This window comes from Carassius gibelio, chromosome B12 (genome assembly GCF_023724105.1).
Source record: "Carassius gibelio isolate Cgi1373 ecotype wild population from Czech Republic chromosome B12, carGib1.2-hapl.c, whole genome shotgun sequence".
In the NCBI taxonomy this organism is placed as follows: Eukaryota; Metazoa; Chordata; class Actinopteri; order Cypriniformes; family Cyprinidae; genus Carassius; species Carassius gibelio.
The window spans coordinates 1296926-1320289 of NC_068407.1; the positions used below are offsets into that span (position 1 = coordinate 1296926).

A 23364-nucleotide genomic window follows, 5' to 3' on the forward strand; every position below is an offset into this window, starting at 1 on the left:
TTCATCATCACTGTGTTCAGCTGCTGAAGAGAGAATCTGCCTGAGATTGCTCTGCAACAGCATTTGACTTCAGGTAAAGTTATTTCTCTCCATCTCTCCATCACACTAGGCTCCAATGATGTTGGTTTAGTTATAATAGTTTTTTTTTTAATATATTTTTGTTTTAAATTAAATATTAAATAATTAAAATAATATTATTATACTAAATAATTAAAATATAAATTATTTAATGAATTAGAAACATTTAATGTATAATGCAAAATTAATAGATGTAATTGTTGTATATGTGTGTGCAGGTGCAGGAGGAGCTGTTTATCACAATGAGGTTTCTGATCTCACTGTGTGTGTCTCTTCTGCTGCTGATTAATGGTGACTGATTTACAATCTGATGTGCATTAGAGAACCGACTGAATTTCTCCTTAAAAAATCATGTTTATATTGTGTATTCAACAGGTGATATAATCAATGGACAAACTTCAGGTAAAATAATTTTTTACATAATCACATATTCACTTCTTCCTCCATCTTTTGCTTTCCTTCAAAATTGTAAAAAAGGAATAGAAGGGAATAATTAAGAGAACCAGATTACCTATTGATGTGAAATCTCATACTGTAGAATTTCTGTTATTTGTATCAGCCTCCTAAAGAAATTTGTTTTTGATTTTCATTTCACTTAGAAAAATGTCTTGGTTACGTATGTAACCCTCGTTCCCTGAAGGAGGGAACGGTGACGTTACGAATGGGGATCTCGCCCGAGAGCCCAATCACCTTCGAGTGGTACAAAACGAGCCAATGGTACACAAAGTACTTTGGTCTGCGGAATTTGCATAGCGAGCTCCGCCCCGCAGAGCGGGTATATAAGGAGCAACGCGAGCAACTCGCATTCAAGTCTTCGCTGAGGAGCCAAGCCAGTGACCTGGCCGTTCAGCGGAACAGCGATGTGGCAAGGGGACGTAATGTCTCAGTTCCCTCCTTCAAGGAACGAGGGTTACATATGTAACCAAGATGTTCCCTTACAGTCGGTCACGTTCGACGTTACGAATGGGGTCCCTTACAAAACGCCACATGGCTGTCTTCCAGCGACCCGTGTGAGTGATAGCACCCTGTCGTGAGGCCAGCACGAGTGAGGGCCTGTAGCTCGCACAGAATACACTGGGTAGCATATTCCAGCTGGACATATTCTAGCAGGCTGCCTGCCCGTGGGAGGACTTACAGAAGGCAGGTATGTACCAAGGTGGTGATACATAAGAACTCTGAGGTACCCAGCCCGCAGGGTGGAAGTTTCAACGACAGAGCTGGCAAGGGGCTTGCCAAGGGAAAGACACATGCTGCAGAGAGACTTACTGTGGACATACACACGTGGGATTAACCAGAAGGGGAATCACGACACATGGAGGCACCTAGTCCCCACATGGCTGACCAAGGGGCATGTACGCAAGTGTTGGGCATCAACAGTGCTGGAGGAACCCAGGGTTCTGACTGAGGAACTCACCTGAGGGGAATAGCGCACTCATCCAGTCCGCGGAGTGGAAAGGCGCAGCAAGCGGATTGACACCGAACAGGTCCTTACTGGCCCGAAGGGGCGAGTGCCCGGGAGGACACGGGCTATACACGGAGATTATAAAATCTCGGGAATGTGTTAGGTGTCACCCAGCCCGCAGATCTACAGATGTCTGCTAGCGAGGTGCCATGCGCCAGCGCCCATGAGGAAGCTACGCTCCTAGTTGAGTGAGCTCTCACCCCTAGGGGGCATGGCAGGTCTCGAGCCTGATAAGCCAGGACAATAGCATCCACTATCCAGTGGGATAACCTCTGCTTGGAGACAGCCTTTCCCTTATGCTGGCCTCCGTAACAGACAAAGAGCTGGTCTGAGGTCCTAAGGCACCGAGTTCTGTCCACATAGGTGCGGAGCGCACGTGCTGGACAGAGCAGCGCCAGGGCTGGGTCTGCCTCCTCCACGGGCAGCGCTTGCAAGTTCACCACCTGATCCCTAAAAGGAGTGGTGGGAACTTTGGGCACGTACCCAGGCCAGGGTCTCAAGATAACGTGAGAGTTAGCCGGCCTGAATTCCAGGCACGTTTCGTCAACTGAAAATACCTGCAGGTCCCCGACCCTCTTCACCGAAGCCAAAGCCGTCAGGAGCGCAGTTTTTAAAGATAAAAACTTTAGCTCTACTGAGAGCAAGGGTTCGAAGGGAGCTCTCTGCAGTGCTGATAGAACCACTGCGAGGTCCCAAGAGGGGACTTGCTGAGGGCGAGGCGGATTGAGCCTCCTTGCTCCTCTCAGGAACCTTATGATCAGATTGTGTCTTCCAAGAGACTTACCTTCAACAGGGTCATGGTGAGCCGAAATGGCAGCCACATAGACCTTGAGGGTGGAAGGAGACAGCCTTCGTTCCAACCTCTCCTGAAGAAAGGAAAGCACTGACCCAATCAGGTATTTTCAGGGGTCCTCACGCAATGAAGAACACCAAGTGACGAAGAGGTTCCACTTCAAAGCATAGGCATGTCTGGTGGACATGGCTCTAGCTGAAGTGATGGTAGCTACCACCTGTGGTGGCAAGGTACCTAAACCTTCCGTGACCCGTCCAGAACCCACACATGTAGGTTCCACAGATCGGTGCCAGAGAGTGCCCCGTCTTTGAGAAAGAAGGTCCCTCCTCAGAGGAATTGGCCAGGGAGGGGCTGTCACGAGGAGTACAAGTTCGGGGAACCAGGTCCGGCCGGGCCAAAAAGGTGCAACCATGAGGACCTGCTCCTCGTCCTCCCTGATCTTGCACAACGTCTGTGCAAGAAGGCTCACTGGGGGAAACGCATACTTGTACAGGCCTGTACCTGAGCGTCTCCGAAGTGTTCCCAAATCAGCTGAACCAACTGGGGGTGGAGTGTCCATTCCCCGGGGCGAGACTGCTGTCGTGAGAGCTCGTCGGCTGCACGATTGAGACTGCCCGGAATGTGAATGGCACGAAGCGACCTCAGATGCTTGTGACTCCACAGGAGGAGATGGCGAGCGAGTTGCGTCATGCGGCAGGAGCGTAGACCACCCTGACGGTTGATGTACGCTATGGTCACAGTGTTGTCCGTGCGGACCTGAACGTGCTTGTCCTTCAGCAGGGCCCTGAAGCGGTGCAGAGCAAGACGTACTGCTAGCAACTCGAGGCAATTGACATGCCACTGAAGTCGGGGTCCTGTCCAGGAGCCTGATGCAGCATGCCTGTTGCACATGGCACCCCAGCCCGTGGCAGAGGCATCTGTTGATACAAGAACATGTCTGGACACCGGTTCTAGGGGCACGCCGGCCCGTAGAAACGAGGGGTCCAACCACGGGGTGAAGTATCGGCGGCAGGCCGGAGTGATGGTCACTCAAAGCGTGCCCTGTTGCCATGCCCATCTCGGGACTCGGCCGTGAAGCCAGTGCTGAAGCGGTCTCATATGGAGTAGCCCGAGCAGTATGACTGCCGCCGCGGATGCCATATGCCCCAAGAGCCTCTGAAACAGTTTCAGTGGAACCGCTCTCTTGCCCTCGAATTGTCTCAGGCAATTCAGCAGTGACTGCGCGCACTCGTTTGTAAGCTGCGCGAACATGGCGACCGAGTCTATTTCCATACCGAGAAAAGAGATCCTCTGCACAGGGGAGAGTTCTTTTCCCAGTTGACCTGAAGACCCAGTCGGGCGAGTTGTCTGAGCACCAGATCCCTGTGCTCGCACAACCGCTCTCGAGAGTGAGCTAGGATCAGCCAGTCGTCGAGGTAGTTTAGGATACGGACACCTTGTTCCCTGAGAGGAGCCAGGGCTCCCTCCGCGACCTTCGTAAAGACGCGGATGAGACAGGGCCAACCTGAATGGGAGAACCTTATTCTGATATGCCTGCCCCTCGAAAGCAAACCGAAGAAACGGTCTGTGTCGAGGAAGAATGGAGACATAAAAGTACGCGTCCTTCAGGTCAATCGCTGCAAACCAATCCATCGGACGAATGCATTCGAAAATGCGCTTGGGCGTTAGCATCTTGAACAGGAGTCTGTGCAGAGCTCGGTTCAAGGCACGCAGGTCCAGGTTTGGCCGTAACCCACCTGCCTTCTTGGGTACTATGAAGTAAGGGCTGTAAAAGCCGGACTTCATGTCGGCTGGAGGGACCGGCTGTATCGCGCCCTTTGCCAGCAGGGTCGTGGCCTCCGCGCGCATGACAGGGGCATCTTTGCCCACCATCGTTGCGTGGACACCCCAAAACCTGGGGGGATGCGGGGCTAACTGAATCGCATAGCCGAGCATGAGTGTCCGGATGAGCCAGCGGGAAGGCCTGGGGAGCTCTAGCCAGGCTCCCAGGAAACAAACCAGTGGGGTCAAGGGAACTACAGGCATATCCACAGTGGGGCAGCATGGTGGAGCAGACAGCCCCGGCATGGGAGGCATAGCGTCCCTTAGCGGGAGTGGAGTGCAGCACTCGTCTGACTCGAAGTGGCAAAGAGGGCATGAGAAGGTGAAGCGTTCTTGAGCCGTCTTTGCATGGAAACTGGCAAGGGGAGAGGAGAACGAGAGCGGCGAGGAAGCACGTCGCCAGCTGTCGTTCGTGGCCTCTTGGGACCCGGAGGTAGAGGAAACAGATCTTTTAGTGAAGAAAAAGAAAACGAGAACAAAGGATTCTCCCCCGGCCCTCCTCCGGGGGAAGGAGTGGTCCTGCTACCACCTCCTGATGAGTTGATGTCTCCAACTCCGGGTCGCCCGTCCCAGGAACGCCGCTTGGCCTGGCGTTTGGCAGGTTTAGGGGCAGAGACGGGTTGCGCCGCCCTTCTGCGGCCATCTCCTCGCTGCGGCCAGGGTGAAGGCTGCTGCTGTGGCCAAGCGGGAGTGGAGGAGGCCGCAGGGAGGTGCCCTCGGCGACAAGCAGGCTGAGGTTGCGCCGGCAGTGGGGTGGAAGCAGCAGTGGGCCGCCAGGGCAGGATATGTCTAATGGCCTCAGACTGCTTCTGGGCGGCAGAGAACTGCTGGGCAAAGCTCTCTACAGCGTCGCTGAAGAGGCCATCCTGGGAGGCCGGGGAGTTGAGGAGCTGAGCCCGATCAGACTCCCTCATGTAAGGCCAGGTTTCAGCCATAGGTGGCGCTCCTGGACCACCAAAGTGGACATCACCTGACCCAAGGAGCGCGCAGTGACCTTCGTCGCCCGGAGAGCGAGGTCGGTAGCAATGCGCGCCCTCTGCAAAACCCCTGGGTCAGCACCGCCCTCATGCAGCTGCCGGAGCAGCTTGGCCTGATAGACCTGAAGTGAGGCCATGGCATGCAGGGCAGAAGCGGCCTGGCCCGCAGCTCTGTAAGCCTTGGCCACAAGCGTGGATGAGAACTTACAGGCCTTGGAGGGCAGCTTGGGACACAGTTGCATCACAACAGAACGCTCCACCGGGGGAATCCCAGCATACCCCTTGGTCGCCCCGCCATCGAGGGCAGTGAAGGCGGAGGAAGAACCAGAACGGTTTCGGGAAGTTAAAGGTGCGTTCCATGAACTAGTTACTTCCTGGTGCACTTCCGGGAAGAAAGGAACCAGAGGGGTGTGCTGGCAATCCGCATGAGCAGCCCCCAGGAACCAATCATCAAGCCTCGAGCGCTCGGGACAGGGTGGAGGATTCCACTCAAGCCCGATGCTCTCTGCTGCCCGGGAAAGCACGGCCGTCAGCTCGGGATTGGACTCGGACAACACTGGAACTCCCGAGGGAGGCAACGCAGCCGAACCCTCATCTCCCGAGGACTCAAGCCCGCCTTGTGATGCGGCGATCGACATATGGTCCTCTTCGCGAGCCCCGAATGAGATGTTAGGAGCCTGAGAAGGTCCAGCAAACTCATCCGGGAACTCGACCGGCTGCGGCGTATGTGAGGGGTGTGTGGCCGAGGAGGTTCGCTCATCGGGGAAGCCCACACGGTAACCCTCATATCACCCTGGCCACCAGCCGAAGTAGCCCTCGTACGAGAAGAAGAGCTAGAACGGGATGTGGCAGAGGGGACTCTATACCTTTTAAGGTAATCGAGTCTCGATCTCAACGCTGAGATGGTCATGTCCCCGCAATGAGAACATGAGCCATCCACGAATGCAGTCTCAGCGTGATGGAAGCCCAGACACGTGACACAACGATCGTGACCGTCACGAGGAGTGATATATCAACCGCACCCAGAAACCCACAGGCGAAATGACATCTTTAAAAAGACGCAAATCGGCCCATATCTCTTTTGTGAGAGAAATTGTCTCTTTTAGAGGTGTTGAAGCGCTCAGGGGAACGCGGGAGCTGTCGCAGGAAACCCAGACGAACCGCTGAATCGCGCCGTCACACCAACACCAGCTCTTGCTTGTAAACACTCCGGTGATTGCAGCAAGCGATGTGCTCGGCTCCGAAGCGAAAGCTTGAATGCGAGTTGCTCGCGTTGCTCCTTATATACCCCCTCTGCGGGGCGGAGCAAGGGCCAAGGTTCCGCAGAACAAGGTACTGTGTGTACCATTGGGTCGTTTTGTACCACTCGAAGGTGATTGGGCTCTCGGGCGAGATCCCCATTCGTAACGTCGAACGTGACCGACTGAAAGGGAACTATCATTATTCTCATAAAAAAAAAAAAAAAAAAACAGACCAAAAGCAATGGGTTGGAAACTTTGACAATTATGACGTGTATTCCGAACTTGCTAATTCTGTGTTCAGTTAATTTTATGATGCATGTATATTCAGCAGGCTATCAATAATTAACTTTTGTAATAATTATAATATTCATATATTTACATATACACACCCACATTGTCAGGCTCTTTGGGACAAAAAAGGCTATATTTAAAAAAACTAGATAATGACTAGACAATGTTTTAGACAACAGGAAAAAAAAAGATCTTGACTTTTAAAAGTCAGGTTTATAGGCTCATTGGGTAATTTTATATCTTACAGTTGTGACCTTATTTCTTGTAATTCCAACTTCCAACCCTCTCTTCCTGACACAATGTGTGTGTGTGTGTGTGTGTGTATTTGTCTGTGTTACAATTTAGACATGGAATGGTTTTCCATTCAAATGTATTTTATAATACTGAAAATAATTTTTTACTAAGGGAGTAAAGATTCGCCTAAATTGTTGATTTAATTCTGTATGTCACTGTATTAAACTACTATACTATATCAAAAGGCTCAGGGTTGACTGGTATACAAACTCAAATATCAGGTTTGTTAAATAGATTTATAGAAAAGCCTTGAAGTCAAAATCAGACAATAAATTACATTAAAGAAGGAACAAACTAATAGAGTTGGAAAGATCGTGTGATACTGAAGAAAGCAGATATATACCGTATATATGCATGGAGATAATGAGCTGGTAATGATGAACAGGTGAAGTGGGTGGAGTAACAGATGAGATGATCTATGATAGACAGCAGAACAGTGACACCAGACTTCACCTGCTGGACAGAGCAGGAAAAACCAATGAGAGAGTGATCGTAATCATGACAACTATTATCACATTTTTGATGAAATTGTATATAACTGATAGAAGCGAGCATAGCTCCTATAAATCTAGGTAGATCTAGGTAGTAAATCTTTTTCAAGTAGAGAACAAATGGCTTAAACTGCAGATACACTTGTTGTAGGTGAAGTCAGTTTACATAATCCATCTTTAGTGTGCCATCCCGATATCTTGCTACATAAAAAGTGAGTATGTGTATCATCACTGGATTGTCCTTTTCTGTGTCATTATTCTCTCAGATCCTACAACTTCCAGCTCTGATCCATGCTATAATTATAACATTATTGATGAAAACTGGAGAGAAATACAACAATATAATAACTATGGCTATGATGACACCCTTGTTGAATGGAGTGGTTGGTATCGTCTGTATCTGAATGGAGAAAGTGCCCAGATGTCTGAGTGGTGTGTGAGTAATATGAGATGTGGTGGTTCCACTGGACTGTATCTCAATGGCTCTCATCCAAGAGTTGAGGATGGAGTGGTGACCTGTGAAGTCTTGGGAACTACTTCATGGTGGGGATATGAAGATGCCAATCAGTGTGGCACCTACACATCCACATCTATCCAAGTCAAAACCTGTCCAGGAGACTATTATGTCTATGAATTTGTCAAACCCAACATATCAGGCCCCAGTCCTACATATTGTGCAGGTGAAGTTTTATCTCTGTTTCTCTCCAAATTAATGTGATTTTTTTGTCAATATCAGGCCATCCATAAAACTATTCTTGTTTGCCTATACCTGACTGACCCTGTTAATTTAGGACCGACTCAAATGTTTTTTTTTTTTTTTTTAATCTCGACCAACTTGACGGTTGTACATTTGCGTTAAGCATTTTTTTTACCCTTCAAACAAATAATACAAAAGCAATAACATAATATTAATTATATTTTAGTAAGTATTGTAAATATATAAATTGCCTAGGCCTACATACAAACGAAGGCTACGTTCTTTCATAAAAAAAAACCTGTGACGTCATCTATGTTTACACAGATGTCACACTATGGCCTGTTCGTTCGCTTCGTCTCCTCCTATGGTCTCCTTTCATTCACTGTGAGAGTCAACGGTTCACGCTTGGTAATTATGGCTGTGGCTACAGTAAACAAAATGTTTGCGGTCACTGTTCAAAGTCATATGGGTTCGGGCACCATAATATATCTAAAAAAAATCATTAAAACAGCTCAACAGCACTTTAACTTGGCACGAAGTTCTGGAAAAACTGTTCTTTACCAGTATATTAAATCTCTTGTTGTCCGTGTATTTACCTATATTTGGTGTTATTTGCTGTAAAAAATGCATTTAGACATGCAAAATCGATTTTACAATTGATTCAATGAACACGTCTCAAATCAAACAGGATTTTTTTCACAAAAGTGACAACCCAAGAAAGCAAAGTAAACGGTCTCTCATTTGTAGGTTGCATTGACACCTAGCGGTGGATGCCAAGAGGGTCTGGCTGCAGACTTGCACTTGCACTCTCAGATTTGCACTCTCAGACACTTGCACTTCCGCTAGCAAAGTCACTTGCAGTCTTTATTTTTTTATTTTGCTCTATTTATTGATATATTTTAGTTTGAATCTCTCAACATTTTACAACAGTAGCCAGGTTGTGAAGACAAGAAAAAAGAAACCAAATTACAATGTCACTTGCAATCGCCACTTGCACTCTCCTGGCATACACATAACATACTAATATGCTTTTAATATCGAAATCCGTTAAAGGATTTTTAGGCTGCATTAATTAGGTAAACCGGAGCCGGAAACACTTCACATAACACCATACTTTTTACATCATTAGAAGAATGGCATCTACGCTAATATTTGTCTGTTTCTCTCTTGTTCCGAGGTCACCGTGGCCACCAGATCCAGTCTGTATCCAGATCAGAGGGTCACTGCAGTCACCCGGATCCAGTACGTATCCAGACCAGATGGTGGATCAGCACCTAGAAAGGACCTCTACTGCCCTGAATGACAGCGGAGACCAGGACAACTAGATCCCCAGATACAGATCCCCTGTAAAGACCTTGTCTCAGAGGACCACCAGGACAAGACCAAAGGAAACAGATGATTCTTCTGCACAATCTGACTTTGCTGCAGCCTGGAATTGAACTACTGGTTTCATCTGGTCAGAGGAGAACTGGCCCCCCAACTGAGCCTGGTTTCTCCCAAGGTTTTTTTCTCCATTATGTCACCGATGGAGATTCGGTTCCTTGCCGCTGTCGCCTCTGGCTTGCTTAGTTGGGGTCACTTCATCTACAGCGATATCATTGACTTGATTGCAAATAAATGCACAGACACTATTTAAACTGAACAGAGATGACATCACTGAATTCAGTGATGAACTGCCTTTAACTATCATTTTGCATTATTGAGACACTGTTTTCCAAATGAATGTTGTTCAGTGCTTTGACGCAATGTATTTTGTTTAAAGCACTATATAAATAAAGGTGATTGATTGATTGATCTCCACTACCTGTGACGTCACTTGCAATCAACACAAATTGTGCGTGTTGCCAATGGAGACAAGAAGCTGTGGTGGTGATTAAACAATTAAGACTAATTTAGGACTGTAACGTACAGGGTCCTGCAAGAAAAAGACAAGACCAGCAAATTCGTGGCCAGAACACCAGAATATGAACGCTTACGCAAAGTCTCTCGCTAAGTGTAGAGAAACATAAACACTAAACATGGCTGTGGCGAGTGGGGCGGGGCCGAGAAGCGTGGGAACGAGGAGTGAGGCCAGGTGTAGTGATTGGAGATGAGCTACACCTGAGCCCCACCGCCAGTATCGAGTCCCACGTAGGAGATGGAAGGATATAAAACTGGAGCGACGACCGTGAAGGACGAGAGAGGACCAGGCCTGGGACATTATTTTATGTGTTTGGCTTTTATTTGCGCGCACCAGTCGTCCGCGAGGGGCTGGTGCACCGTTTTGTATCCTTCCATCTCCTACGTGGGACTCGATACTGGCGGTGGGGCTCAGGTGTAGCTCATCTCCAATCACTACACCTGGCCCCACTCCTCGTTCCCACGCCTCTCGGCCCCGCCCCACTCGCCACATACCCCCATCGCCCCTCGCAGGCCGGGGGGTACTCCCGAGACTGCGCTCTACTCCCCCCCCCCCCCTTCCCTCCGGGGGAGACCGCTCACGGGGACCTGCGGGAACCCGGGGGTAGGACAGACGAGGCGAGAGAAAAGGAGATGGAAGGAGGAGCGACAGGGACGAGAGAGGGGAGAGAGGAAAAAAAAAAAAAAAAAAAAAAATCCGGTTCCCAGACGCACTGCTGCTCGGCCCTCCACCAGCTGGGTGATCTCCTCCGCGGTGCCCGGCGGTGGCACTGGACGGCCCTCGGCGGACGGCACGACACTCCTCCGCCGCCCGGTGGACGGCGACGGTTCCTCCGATTTTGGGCAGCGGCAGGAGTCCCCCGTTCCCTGCCCCTCCGGATTCCGTCACGGAGGCGGCAGGCTCCGGCCCCCTGGCGAACGGCGCCGACTCCTCCGCTCCCTCACGGACGGCAGCCGCCCCTCCTTGTCGTGGGCGGTCGGCAGCGAGCTCGCCCGTCCCCGGCAACTCGCTCCAGCCCACCGCCTCGAGCGTCCATGGCGGCACACACCTCGCCAGCTCGAGGGCACCGCGGATTCACCACAGCGGCGAGGGATCTTCAGCAGCGTGTCCCTCCTTCTCCCGGGCTTCGGCACCACTGTAACGATAAAATCTCCATATACATCGGGACGAAGGAGGCGGGAACCGGCACACAATCAAAATACATTTTAATAATTCATAAATAAATACAAAACGGTGCACCAGCCCCTCGCGGACGACTGGTGCGCGCAAATAAAAGCCAAACACATAAAATAATGTCCCAGGCCTGGTCCTCTCTCGTCCTTCACGGTCGTCGCTCCAGTTTTATATCCTTCCATCTCCTACGTGGGACTCGATACTGGCGGTGGGGCTCAGGTGTAGCTCATCTCCAATCACTACACCTGGCCTCACTCCTCGTTCCCACGCCTCTCGGCCCCGCCCCACTCGCCACAATGGCTTAATGTATTAAGATGCTATTAAAATATCAAATTAAATATACAGTTCATTTTTTTAATGAATATGTATATAGTATTTGCCTCACATACCGCAAAATGGACTAAGATGATAAAGGCAAACTCAATATGCTTCTCTGCATTATTAAAATACATAACTATATGTACAGGTAAGCACGTGAGCCCAGAATAAAAGCAATACGCAAAGTTTCCCGCTAAGCATTCTTCCATATAGAACAAACTGTCTACAACTTGTTTATATTGCTGTCTTTGTCGAAGCTACATTATGTGTTTTATTTCTAATGATTTTCTATAGGAGGAAAACGTTTAATGTACAATTTATGGCACTGTGTTCTGTTCTCGACTGCTTGCCTGTACAGAGTTAATCCTTTTAAAATCACTTAATGCATTTCATAATGCACGTTCATATTTGCTGCTCTATATATATGTTGAGTCAACAACAAGACATATAGGCTATAGGCCTACTGAATTGTCTTTATCATCTTTGTCTGTTATTAGGCCACATTAAGCGTTTTTCGCTGTATGGGAGGACAAAGTTTGCTCATTGTGTTCATAGTCATCTGCTTGCCTTGTAGTACACTATATAATAACTATATATCAAATTTGGTATTTTAATTTAACTTAAACGTATCTTTATACATTATGCCATATTAAGTGTTTGTTTTTTCTACAGGAGGAAAACGTTTAACGAAAGACTTTGTTCATTGCGATCATATTCTGCTTATCTGTGGCCACGGATTTGGCGGTCTTGACTTTTTCTTGCAGGACGCTGTACGTTATAGTAGTAGGCCTACTAAATGAGTTTTAATCGTTTAATCACCACCACAGCTTCTTGTCTCCATTGGCAACATGCACAATTTGTGTAGAATGCAAATGACGTCACAGGTAGCGGAGAGTGCAAGTGGCGATTGCAAGTGACATTGTAATTTAGTTCTAGTTTAGTTAAGTTCTAGTCTACACCACCTGGCTACTGTTGTAAAATGTTGAGAGATTCAAACAAAAAGTTATCAATAAATAGAACAAAATAAAAAAATAAAAACGGAAAGTGACGTAGCTAGCGGAAGCACAAGTGTCTGAGAGTGCAAGTCTGAGAATGCAAATCTGAGAGTGCAAGTGCAAGTCTGCAGCCAGACCATTCTCATGGATGCAAGTAAAACAGTATAACAGTACCTAATTTTTTTTTCTTCTCACCTGAAATTCATGCAATAAACATGTTTTTGTCAAAGATTTACATTTGTTTGTGTTCTATATAGCCTGCATCAAAATGAGGTTTGCAAATATGCGCCCAAAGGCACTGGTTGAAGACCCAGTCAGTGACGTCACGATATGCTAATTTGTTTAAATTCATACCTACGTAATCACCATCACCAACATTTACTTTTATTTTTTATATTGAAACTTGAAAAAAATAACAATAATATAGACCTACCTACCGACCCTTTTTTTAAAAAAAAAAATGTTTTTACTGTTACTGCAAACCAAAATATTTTTAAGGATGGCCTCAGTATCAAGAGTAAATAGTCTGATTATTTGATAACCTAACATGCATTTAATGCACCAGTTAGAATTAGAGCAGTCCATTAACCATTCTGTAGTCTACTGTTACATAGGTCTACTGAAGCGAGTTGAACTAAACCCAAGTACAGTTTACTAATAGACAAACAGAACAAACCAAAATGTGATACAAAACTGAAAAACAAACATTAACTAAACTAGATCTTGACATGACCAGACTTGACTAGAAACCATGGGATTCACCAACTGAAAAAGTTACAATGAACAAAGCTAAACAAGAGATAATGGTAAATGAGGGCTATATATACAAAGACCCTAATCACTAACTAAAGATACCTTCGAACAATAAAGCCAATGAGCCAATAAGAGAACAGAACAAAACATCACACAAAAAGTGCCCTCAACTTGAAGATTGTTCTTACAGTACTTAGATGCCATACTCACTGATCTGGGGTGCGTTTCCCAAAAGCATAGTTTCTAACCTGTTATTTGGCAATGGGAAATTATTTTGCAACCAACGAAGTTGCTAACTTAGTTAGCAATTATGGTTTTGGGAAACGCTCCCCTGTGCAGTTGTAACACAGTTCCTCAAATCTCACAACTTTAGACAAACTAAATTTCTACTAAATTAGTCTTATTAATTGCCATATTATTAATATTAAAACGATAATACAAAGTCAATAAATTACTTTATTTATTTTATTACTTAATTAATAATGAATATATCTTCATAATTTACCTGTCATCCAGCTAAAAATGAACTTATAAGTTTTTTAATATTAGGATATTTTAAATTTGTGGGCTTTGTGAAATTACACTGCTTTTGCAGTTTAAATATATAAAAATTAATCATATCAACACTATTATATATCATGCAATATTCTACAGTATATTATCATGAATGCAGTGCTGGTACATAGTAATGGTGTTGTTCTGTACCGTTCTGCAGGCTGAACACCAATAATTAGATTTGCTATACGTGGTTGGTTGAAAATCATAAAATGAACAATCATTGTGTTTTACAATGTATTTTTTATTGCCTTCAGTGTACAGTAAGTAGTACATTAAAAACGTCCCTAGGTTACGTATGTAACCCTAGTTCCTCGAGGGAACGAGACGCTGCGTCGAGCGCTTTTGGGGAACGCCTTTGGCAAGAACAACTCTGAATATCGTGTGCAATCAGTTCAATGGAAGAGCGTCACGACCAGAAAGCTATAAAGGCACGTGACACGCAGCACGAGAGCCTAGCTTGTAAAAACTCCAGAACTGTATCAACTGGGCAGTTAACAGGGTCAAGGTGGCGATCTCTGCACCATGAAGTGAAGAGTTTCCACTTCAGGGCGTACAGTTTCCTCGTGGAGGGAGCTCTGGATTGGAGTAGGGTCTCAACAACCTCGGTTGAGAGACCAGCTGCTAACAGATGTGCCCCCTCAGGGGCCACACCCACAGCTTCCACAACTCCGGGCGAGGGTGAATTATTTTGCCCTGCGCCTGAGAGAGTAGATCTGTCCTGATCGGAAACTGCCATGGAGAGCCGTCGAGGAGAGAAATCAGATCTGCGAACCATACTCGGCCCGGCCAGAACGGGGCTACTAACAACAGACGGACCCCGACCCGGCGTACTCTCACCAGAACTCCGGGGAGCAGAGCGATTGGGGGAAAGGCATACAGACGAAGCCTCAGCCAAGTCTGTGCCATGGCATCTAGTCCCAGTGGAGCTGGGTAAACTAGAGAGAATCAGAGGGGACATTGCGATGTCTCTCGAGTCGCGAAGAGGTCCACCTGAGCTTTGCCAAATATTTGCCATATCTGCTTCACCACCTCGGGATGAAGCATCCGTTCCCCGGGCCTTGGCCCCTGTCTCGACAGCATGTCTGCTCCCACATTCAATCGCCCAGGAATATTCACTGCTCTTAGCGAGAGGAGTTTGCCCTGGGACCACAGGAGGATCTGGTACACCAGCTTGTACAAGGGGCGTGAACGCAGACCCCCCTGGTGATTGATATTAGAGACTACCGCTGTGTTGTCGGTGTGCACTAACACATGACAGCCTCTCAGGTCTGGGAGGAAATATTTTAAAGCTCGATATACTGCTAGCATTTCTAGACAATTGATGTGCCATGTCAGATGGCGACCGCTCCACAGACCGCGGGCAGGGTGGCCACTCATGACCGCACCCCAACCGGTGAGGGACGCATCTGTCGCTAGCGTTACACAGCGACCAAGAGCTCCCAACACCGGGCCCTGATTCAAGAACCAAGGTTTCTTCCATACGTCTAAGGCACTAAGGCATCGCCGCGTGACCTGAATAGTTCGGAAAGGATTTCCCCTCGGGGAAAACCCCTTGGTCTTGAGCCACCACTGAAGGGGCCTCATGTGCAGGAGACCAAAAGGTATCACGTTGGACACAGCTGCCATGAGCCCTAACAGTCTCTGAAACTGCTTCACAGTGAGTGACTGGCCTTCTCTGACTCTCTTGACTGATGTGAGGATCGACTCGATCCGAGCAGGAGACATACTTGCCTGCATCGTGGTCGAATCCCATACTACGCCTAGATAGGTGGCTCTCTGAACTGGAGAAAGTACACTCTTCTTGGCATTCAGTCTCAAACCCAGCTCCCCCATATGGGCGAGAACGACACCTCGATGTCGAACCGCCATCTGCTCTGATTGAGCTAGAATCAACCAATCGTCGATATAATTTAGAATGCAGATGCCCTGCATACGGAGGGGTACCAGAGCCGCATCTACACATTTCGTGAACGTGCGGGGTGAGAGTGCAAGGCCGAATGGAAGTACTCGATATTGATAAGCTTTGCCCCCGAAAGCAAACCTCAGAAACTTCCTGTGTTGTGGAAGGATGGATATGTGGAAGTATGCATCTTTGAGATCTATCATGACAAACCAGTCCTCGGATCTGATTTGCGCTACAACCTGTTTGACAGTAAGCATTTTGAACTTCAGTGACATAACTGAGAGGTTTAACTGACGTAGGTCTAAGATCGGTCGCAACCCCTCCATCCTTCTTTGGAACTATGAAATACCGGCTGTAAAATCCGGATTCCCTGTCTAGAGGAGGGACCACCTCGATGGCCTCCTTCCTTAATAGGGTATTCACTTCTTGTTCCATAACCAGAGCCTGCTGGGGGCCGACAACTGTCGGTGTAACCCCCTTGAATCTCGGCGGTGGACGGCCGAATTGAATAGCATAGCCTCTTTCTACTGTGTGCAGGACCCATTGAGATACATCTGGCAGAAGTTTCCACGCTGCTCGAAAATGTACTAAGGGAATCAGTCTCTCGAGACTGATCTCTGGTGTAAGAGGCCCCCGAAGGGGAGGCGAGCTTCCCAGCTCCGCTATGCTCACGGGCGGAAATAACTGGGAGGGACGCTCGCGGGAGACCGCTGCGCCATGAAACACTGGCAGGGTTGGCAGACCGGCCTCCAGAGGGTACCGGGGAGAGGCGGGCACTGTATAATGAGGTGGATACCGCTCTGACCCCGTAGGGGCTACCGTCGGGGTCACTGGAATGCTGGCGTCAGGACCTCTTTGTCGAGGACTTCCTAGCTTCGATAACTGTACGAACGTCAGATTTTATTCTAGGAGCCCCCGACTCAGAGCGTGCGTCCCGGCGTGGGGGAGCATGAGTAGCGACGCTCTGCTTTTGAGCCTCGCGGTATGAGGAGCCTGCTAGTGGTGCGAGTATCTCCCGTCCAGATAACCCACAAGAGCGACGAGGGAGGAAACTCTGGAACGCCGCCACCTGCTTACGGGCCTCCTGGAACCTGTCGACGACAGTATTGACTGTGTCGCCGAACAGGCCCGAGGCTTGGAGCGGGGCGTCCAGGAGGCAGAAACTGTCACGGCCTTTAATTTGGGACAGGTTCAGCCATAAATGCCTCTCCGCGGCCACCAAGGCTGCCATAGACCACCCAATCGCGCGATCGGTCTCTTTGGTGGCGCGGAGGGAGAGATCAGCGGTCCGTCTAAGCTCTGCAATATTGTCGGACTTGATCCCCTCTCCCTCGTCTACGTCTCTCAGCAGGTCGGCCTGATATGCTTGAAGGACGGCCATGGTGTGAAGGCACACCCCTGCCTGACCTGCTGCCACATAGCCCTTGCCCACTAACGCTGATGTCATTCTAGAGACGGGTGGAATATGGGTGTTTCCACGACCTCGCTATTTCGTCATGGAGGTTGGGAAAAAAGGGAAGGCTCTGGGCTGGAGGTGGTTGTCTGGGCCTGAGATACCGCTCATCGAGTTTACTTCTCTGCGGTTCATGTTTTTTCTCTGGGGGCCAGTCTATCTTTAACTTCTCGACTGCAATCGTTCACTCGAGAGCCGACTCGGCGTGCTTCAACCCCAGGCAAACCATGCATAAATCATGTGTGTCTCCAGCCGTGATGTAGCGCTGGCATGGAGGAACACACAGTTTATAGCGCGATTTGGTTTCGCCCTTCAAATGTCTGGTCTTTGCATTAGACTTAGGCATCTTAGTCTAATAATACTGGACAGACAACAGTAAATAAGACTTACAAGACAGACTTATGAACATGCACACACAGAGCGCTTGCTGAAAGACGCGAAAGCTGAGGCCAGCTGCGTGGCACGTGCCTTTATAGCTTCCTGGTCGCTACGTCACCCCGTCCGTGACGTCACACTCTTCCATTGAACTGATTGCACATGATATTCAGAGTTGTTCTTGCCAAAGGCGTTCCCCAAAAGCGCTCGACGCAGCTCGAGTTCCCGAAGAGGAACAGTATTTTAACAGTACTTTTTCAAACTCTTTGACAGTTGCCTTCCAAAGCATCAGCAGTGATCCCTGCTACAACTATGAGTCTCTGGATCGTCCCTGGAGAGCCAACAATGAAAGTGGAGATTACATTTGGGATGAATCTTTCTCCTGGAATGGCTGGTACCGGCTTTTCTACTATGGAATGAACATCCAGATGCCAGAGACCTGTGTGGATTCATACAGCTGTAATGCAGAATATAGTCTGTGGCTCAATGGTCCTCATCCTCAGATAGAGGATGGAGTGGTGACTAGAGAGGTCTGTGCAGGGTCTTATTGGGGCAGCTGCTGTAATTACAAATCAAAACCCATCAGAGTGAAAGCGTGTGCAGGCAATTACTATGTCTATGAACTTGTGAAAACACAACTCTGGTGTTCAGGATACTGTACAGGTAACATTCTTTTTTATTTATTTATTACTTAAAAAGTCTTTCCTTACTATTAAAATGATCTCAGTCATGTCTTGAATGTTCTTCTTTGCAGATGTCAGCACCATTTCACAGGTGGCTCCCACTGTAAGTCCAGATATAATCACTGGATCCAGCATCACCTTCAGTTAGTTATACATTTTAATCTTTAAAAGTATGGTAACACTTGAGATTACTATCTGTTAAGTAGTTGCTTATTAGAATGCAAATCACTAGCATCGCCATATTCTAGACCCCTTAACACACCTAAACATAACTATTACAATAACTATATTTATTTACTAATGATCAGCAGAAAGTTTAATGAGGGAAATCTCTTAATACTAACCGTGAATGTATTCTCTAATCTTAATCTTATTTTGCAAGGAAAATGTCACTTCAATACTTCACAGACATGATGTGAATGATTGTTGTGTTTTACTGGTTGAGATTTGCACTTGTGAAGCTCCTCATTAAAATGTAACTTGTTTGTTTTGATTTCTTTATAACACAGATTATGACCCGTGTGAAAACTACAATGTAATCAACAACTACTGGAGAAGCACACGCAATTACTGGTATTGGTACGGCTATATAAATGGACATGATGACACTCTTGTAGAATGGGACGGCTGGTATCGACTCTTCATCGATGGATCAAATGCTCAGATGCCCGAGTGGTGTTTTTATTACATGTCATGTGGAAGTTTTAGTTCTCTGTATCTTGGTGGCTCTCATCCTCGGCTAGAAGATGGAGTTGTTACTCGTGAAGTTTTTGGTTCTCACTATGAAGAGTGCAGTCGTTACAGATCTGAACCAATCCAAGTCAAAGCTTGTCCTGGAGATTATTATGTCTACAAATTTACCAGACCAACAGTCTCAATCCCAGCTCCTGTGTATTGTGCAGGTATTGTGTTCTTTCATTAATCATTATATCTGACATGCTTATCATCACTTCTACTGTTGGTCTTCTTATGATTGTCTTGAATTGACTTACTCTTCAGTATTTACAGTAATGCTCTCATTCTAATTTTTCATAATAGTTCCTTCCTCCATCCCAAGCGTTGATCCCTGCTACAACTACACCAGTCTGGATGAACCATGGAGAGCCACTGACAACTATTACTATAATAACTATTACTCCAATGGCATGTGTGATTATAATGTGGAGTGGAATGGCTGGTACAGAATGTTCTACAATGGTCAAAATGCTCAGGTGCCAGAATCATTTGTAAATCAAGGCATGTGTGGCACTAATTACCCAATGTGGCTCAACGGCCCTAATCCACAGCTGGAAGATGGAGTGGTCACTCGTCAGGTCTGTTTGTGGAGTGCCAACTGTGAATTCAATTCCCACCCTATAAGTGTCAAAGCCTGTCCTGGAAATTACTATGTTTATGAGTTTGTCAAGCCAATGTTTTGCTCAACTTACTGCGTAGGTAAGTATTTACTCATATATTATTTATTAATTTACTTTATTGGTTTTATACAAAAATATATATTTATTGATATAAAACTGTTCTTAATGCCAGAAGCCTCAAGTCAGTCCATCCCATCAGTGTCTACAACATCTGAGACAATCCCATCCATAGAATCCATTACTCCACCAATCACAACCACTGGTAAAGTACTGTCTTCATTTTGATGTAAATAAGACGCAAAGTGTGTTTTCAAAGCATTCTTCTCAAAGTCATATTGCTCAGTTAAAAGGGCTGTTGCTTGACTGTAATAGAGAGATGAGGCAGAGAGAGAATCCACATGCATACACAATTAACAATTTTTTTGGAAGCTTTGATTATGTTTACAGTGTGCAATATAATATGTGTTCATGTTTAGCGTGTAAAAACACACCGTATTTTTCACAAAATTTACTTATCTGTATACCGCTGTTTTCACTGTCATAAAAACGGTCTGATGACTTCCTTGTTCTATGAAGTCCCTCCCTCAGAAATACGTAACGAGTTCTGATTGTGCCAGCGATTCCTGTGTTGTGATTCGACAGCAGCTTAGCTCTCCTGGAAATGCGATTGGGCTAGTTTTGAGCTATGGTTTTGAGAAGCAAGTGGGTAGGGTTTGTTTTGAAAACCTGGCAATCCTCATCTGAATGCACGTGCTGGAGATGTACTTCTAATCACAGGAGCACATTTACTGACGAGATGCACATGAAAATTGCGTTCGATTTTTTTGCACAGCCCTACCATCTAGTTAACAAAGCTAAACAGCATTGTCCTTTGTGTAATAAGTTACAGAAACTGATAAACGCACCAACTTAAATAATAAAATACACTTACCGGTTGTGGTCTATAAACAACACCTTCTCCAGACAAAGAGGGAACTGCTCCATCTTTCAAGAATACTCTTTGTGCGAATACGGCATTAAACTGCTTGAGATTGAGGAAGCTGTCCTCAGCAAAATGAACTGCACATAGTTTTACATGTGGATTATAGTTTTCGGGAACCGAGTTGAACATAAATTGTAACCATTGATCTCTAAGTACAGCATCCCTGTGAAGCCCAAACAAAGATGATTGGACTCTGACATGAAAATAACAGCGTTTCGACGACATGGCAGCAAACACAAACGCAACTCTTCCTCTTCTCCATCGGAGTGCACCAAGACCATGCCCCCTTTTTTGTGTATTCATGTGGGCGGAGGTTAGTCAAAAACTGTTCTAGTGATGTCATTAAATAGGGAAGTAGAGCGATGTAGTCCAAACTGCCCATTCGATGTAGGCGATTTCTGTTAAATAAAATATCTCGCTTGGCATTGAACTTTGAGCTTTATAATTTTACAGATATTATTTATACCCTAACAACAACATTACACACTAACTAAAGTTTGAAACATGGGATCACAGAGAACGGACCTTTAAGAAAAGGCCAAACTCAGATAGTCCACACATGATAATCAAGGAACAGGAAATGATACAGGAAACATTTCAAACAACGACCAGCAAGCACAAATGACAAAGTACATTCACTAGAGTATTGTACTTTAAGTACACTTTTTTGAGTATAAGTACTTAACTTGAGTATTATTCTTTTCTGGAAATGTATGACTGTAACTTCACTACATTTGAAAGACAAATATCATACTTTTCACTCCACTAGATTTCTATCAAAGTCCTTGAATCAGAAAGTCGTTACTATATAGCAGCTTTGAAAGTCAGTGGGTGATTTTTTTTGTGGTTTTTAGGGCTATAGGAAGTGATTTCCCAGCATTTATTTTTCAACACTCACCGGGTGCAAATGTAATATTATTTACAACAATTCAATAATGATAGGCGTAATGTATTTTAGGTTGCTTCAAAGGCATACGGTATTGCAAGTATTACATTAAAAAAATAATAAAACAGTGCATTGACATAAAAACTTTAAGTACTTTTGGTGCTTAAGTACTTTTAAAATAAATTAAGTACTTCTGTACCTTTGCTTAAGTGAAAATATGTTTTGAAAATTCGACTTGTAATTGAGAAATATTTGACCAGCAGTATCTGTACTTTCACTCAAGTAATGGAATTGTGTACTGTGTATTATACAGTATATAAATACAGACAGACAATCAAGGGGTGTGGTCAGTTGTCGTGGGAACGCATTAAGGTAACTATGTGCATAAACAAGCAAGCTTGGGAGACAGGCCAAACATAGGGAACATAGACATTAGTAGCTGGGTAAACACTTCAAAATAAGAGTTCACAGTGAAACGGGGAAATACAGGAAGGAATATAACACTGACATTTTCAAATCCTTTATTTGTTTACACACAGCTGAATAAAATGAGATGTTCAAGCTTAGGACAAAATAAAAAAGTGTGTCAGGGAACTTAATTACAGAGTGTTCTAGAGATTTCATACCAGTTAACATTCATTCAGTCAGGAGCATTTTTGTATTAATGTTTCCATATCATACCATATAGCTCTCCCTGTTGACCCCTGCTACAACTACAACATCCTGGACAATCCATGGAGAGCCACCAACAATCAACATTCCTCTATAATAATGTGTGATGTTTGGGTCAGCTGGAACGGCTGGTACCGTCTCTACATCCAGGGTCAGAGCGTTCAGATGCCAGACACATGTGTTGAGAAGTATAGTTGTGGAACTTATGCTCCACTCTGGCTGAACGGAAGTCATCCAACAGTTGAGGATGGAGTGGTCACTCGAGATGTCTGCGGTCACTGGAACAATGACTGCTGTGCTTTCCAATCCAATCCCATTAAAGTCAAAGCCTGTCCAGGAGATTATTATGTCTATGAGTTTGTGAGTCCAACAACCTGCCATTTGGCATACTGTGCAGGTAAATATATGTTCATGTGCCCTCTATTTATGAAAGAAATAGTTCTGACTTTTTAAAAAATATATTTATGTTTCTTTCAGATACAAGCAATATAAACACTACCTCTACTACTGTCACGCCAGAGACAACCACATCTGAAACTACAACCACAACCACAGAAACTACAACCATAGAAACTATTACAATTGGTAATATATTGTAATAAATAGTGGTGTGTTACAATGTGGAGGTTTATTGTTTTGCATGAGCAAATCATATCCATGTTATGTGTTTGTGATGAATGTAAATAATTGTAAATAATATATACTAATACATTATAAGCTGTATTAAAGTAGGCAAAAAACCACAGTTCAAAATCATTCTAACATATAGTCATATTGCTGTATCATATTTGTTATATTATCCAAAGAATACATATGTTACAGCAAGGTGATGGAAAATGTAAATAGCAGGAATCAGAAACTGACATTTATATTTATATTGTTACTAATAATTGGTCAATATTGTTGTTTTTTCTCTCTCCCTCAGACAATGTAAGCATTATTACAGGGCCATTTTATCCATTTGGAACTGGAGACACAGTGAATGGACGCATTGATGACGGGAGTACATCAGTTATATACCTTCAGCAGACATTTATATTTTTTGGGCAAATATACAACCAAATTCATGTGAGTCATTTTTGAATTGGGGAAATTTATATTCTGTGTGTCAATAACAGCATATTGTAAAGAGTAAATGGGTTAAATGTGACATTTCACTGCAGTTTCAATTTCTATTACAAACTGTTTTGCAGAATCTTGCAGGTAATAATCC

The 23364-nt window shown here is 45.6% G+C and overlaps 1 protein-coding gene across 1 annotated transcript in view; it reads left to right on the plus strand.

Moving 5' to 3' along the window:
• Positions 1–320: 320 nt before the first annotated feature.
• LOC127968798 (alpha-tectorin-like) overlaps positions 321–23364 on the plus strand; it is a 32598-nt gene continuing 9554 nt past the window's right edge. Inside the window, exons 1-10 of the mRNA XM_052570137.1 lie at positions 321–369; positions 454–480; positions 7715–8128; positions 17847–18236; positions 18328–18399; positions 18766–19158; positions 19295–19690; positions 19784–19873; positions 22168–22552; positions 23096–23219. Coding sequence (XP_052426097.1) covers positions 321–369; positions 454–480; positions 7715–8128; positions 17847–18236; positions 18328–18399; positions 18766–19158; positions 19295–19690; positions 19784–19873; positions 22168–22552; positions 23096–23219 — 2340 coding nt within the window. The remainder of the gene's footprint in view (positions 370–453; positions 481–7714; positions 8129–17846; positions 18237–18327; positions 18400–18765; positions 19159–19294; positions 19691–19783; positions 19874–22167; positions 22553–23095; positions 23220–23364) is intronic.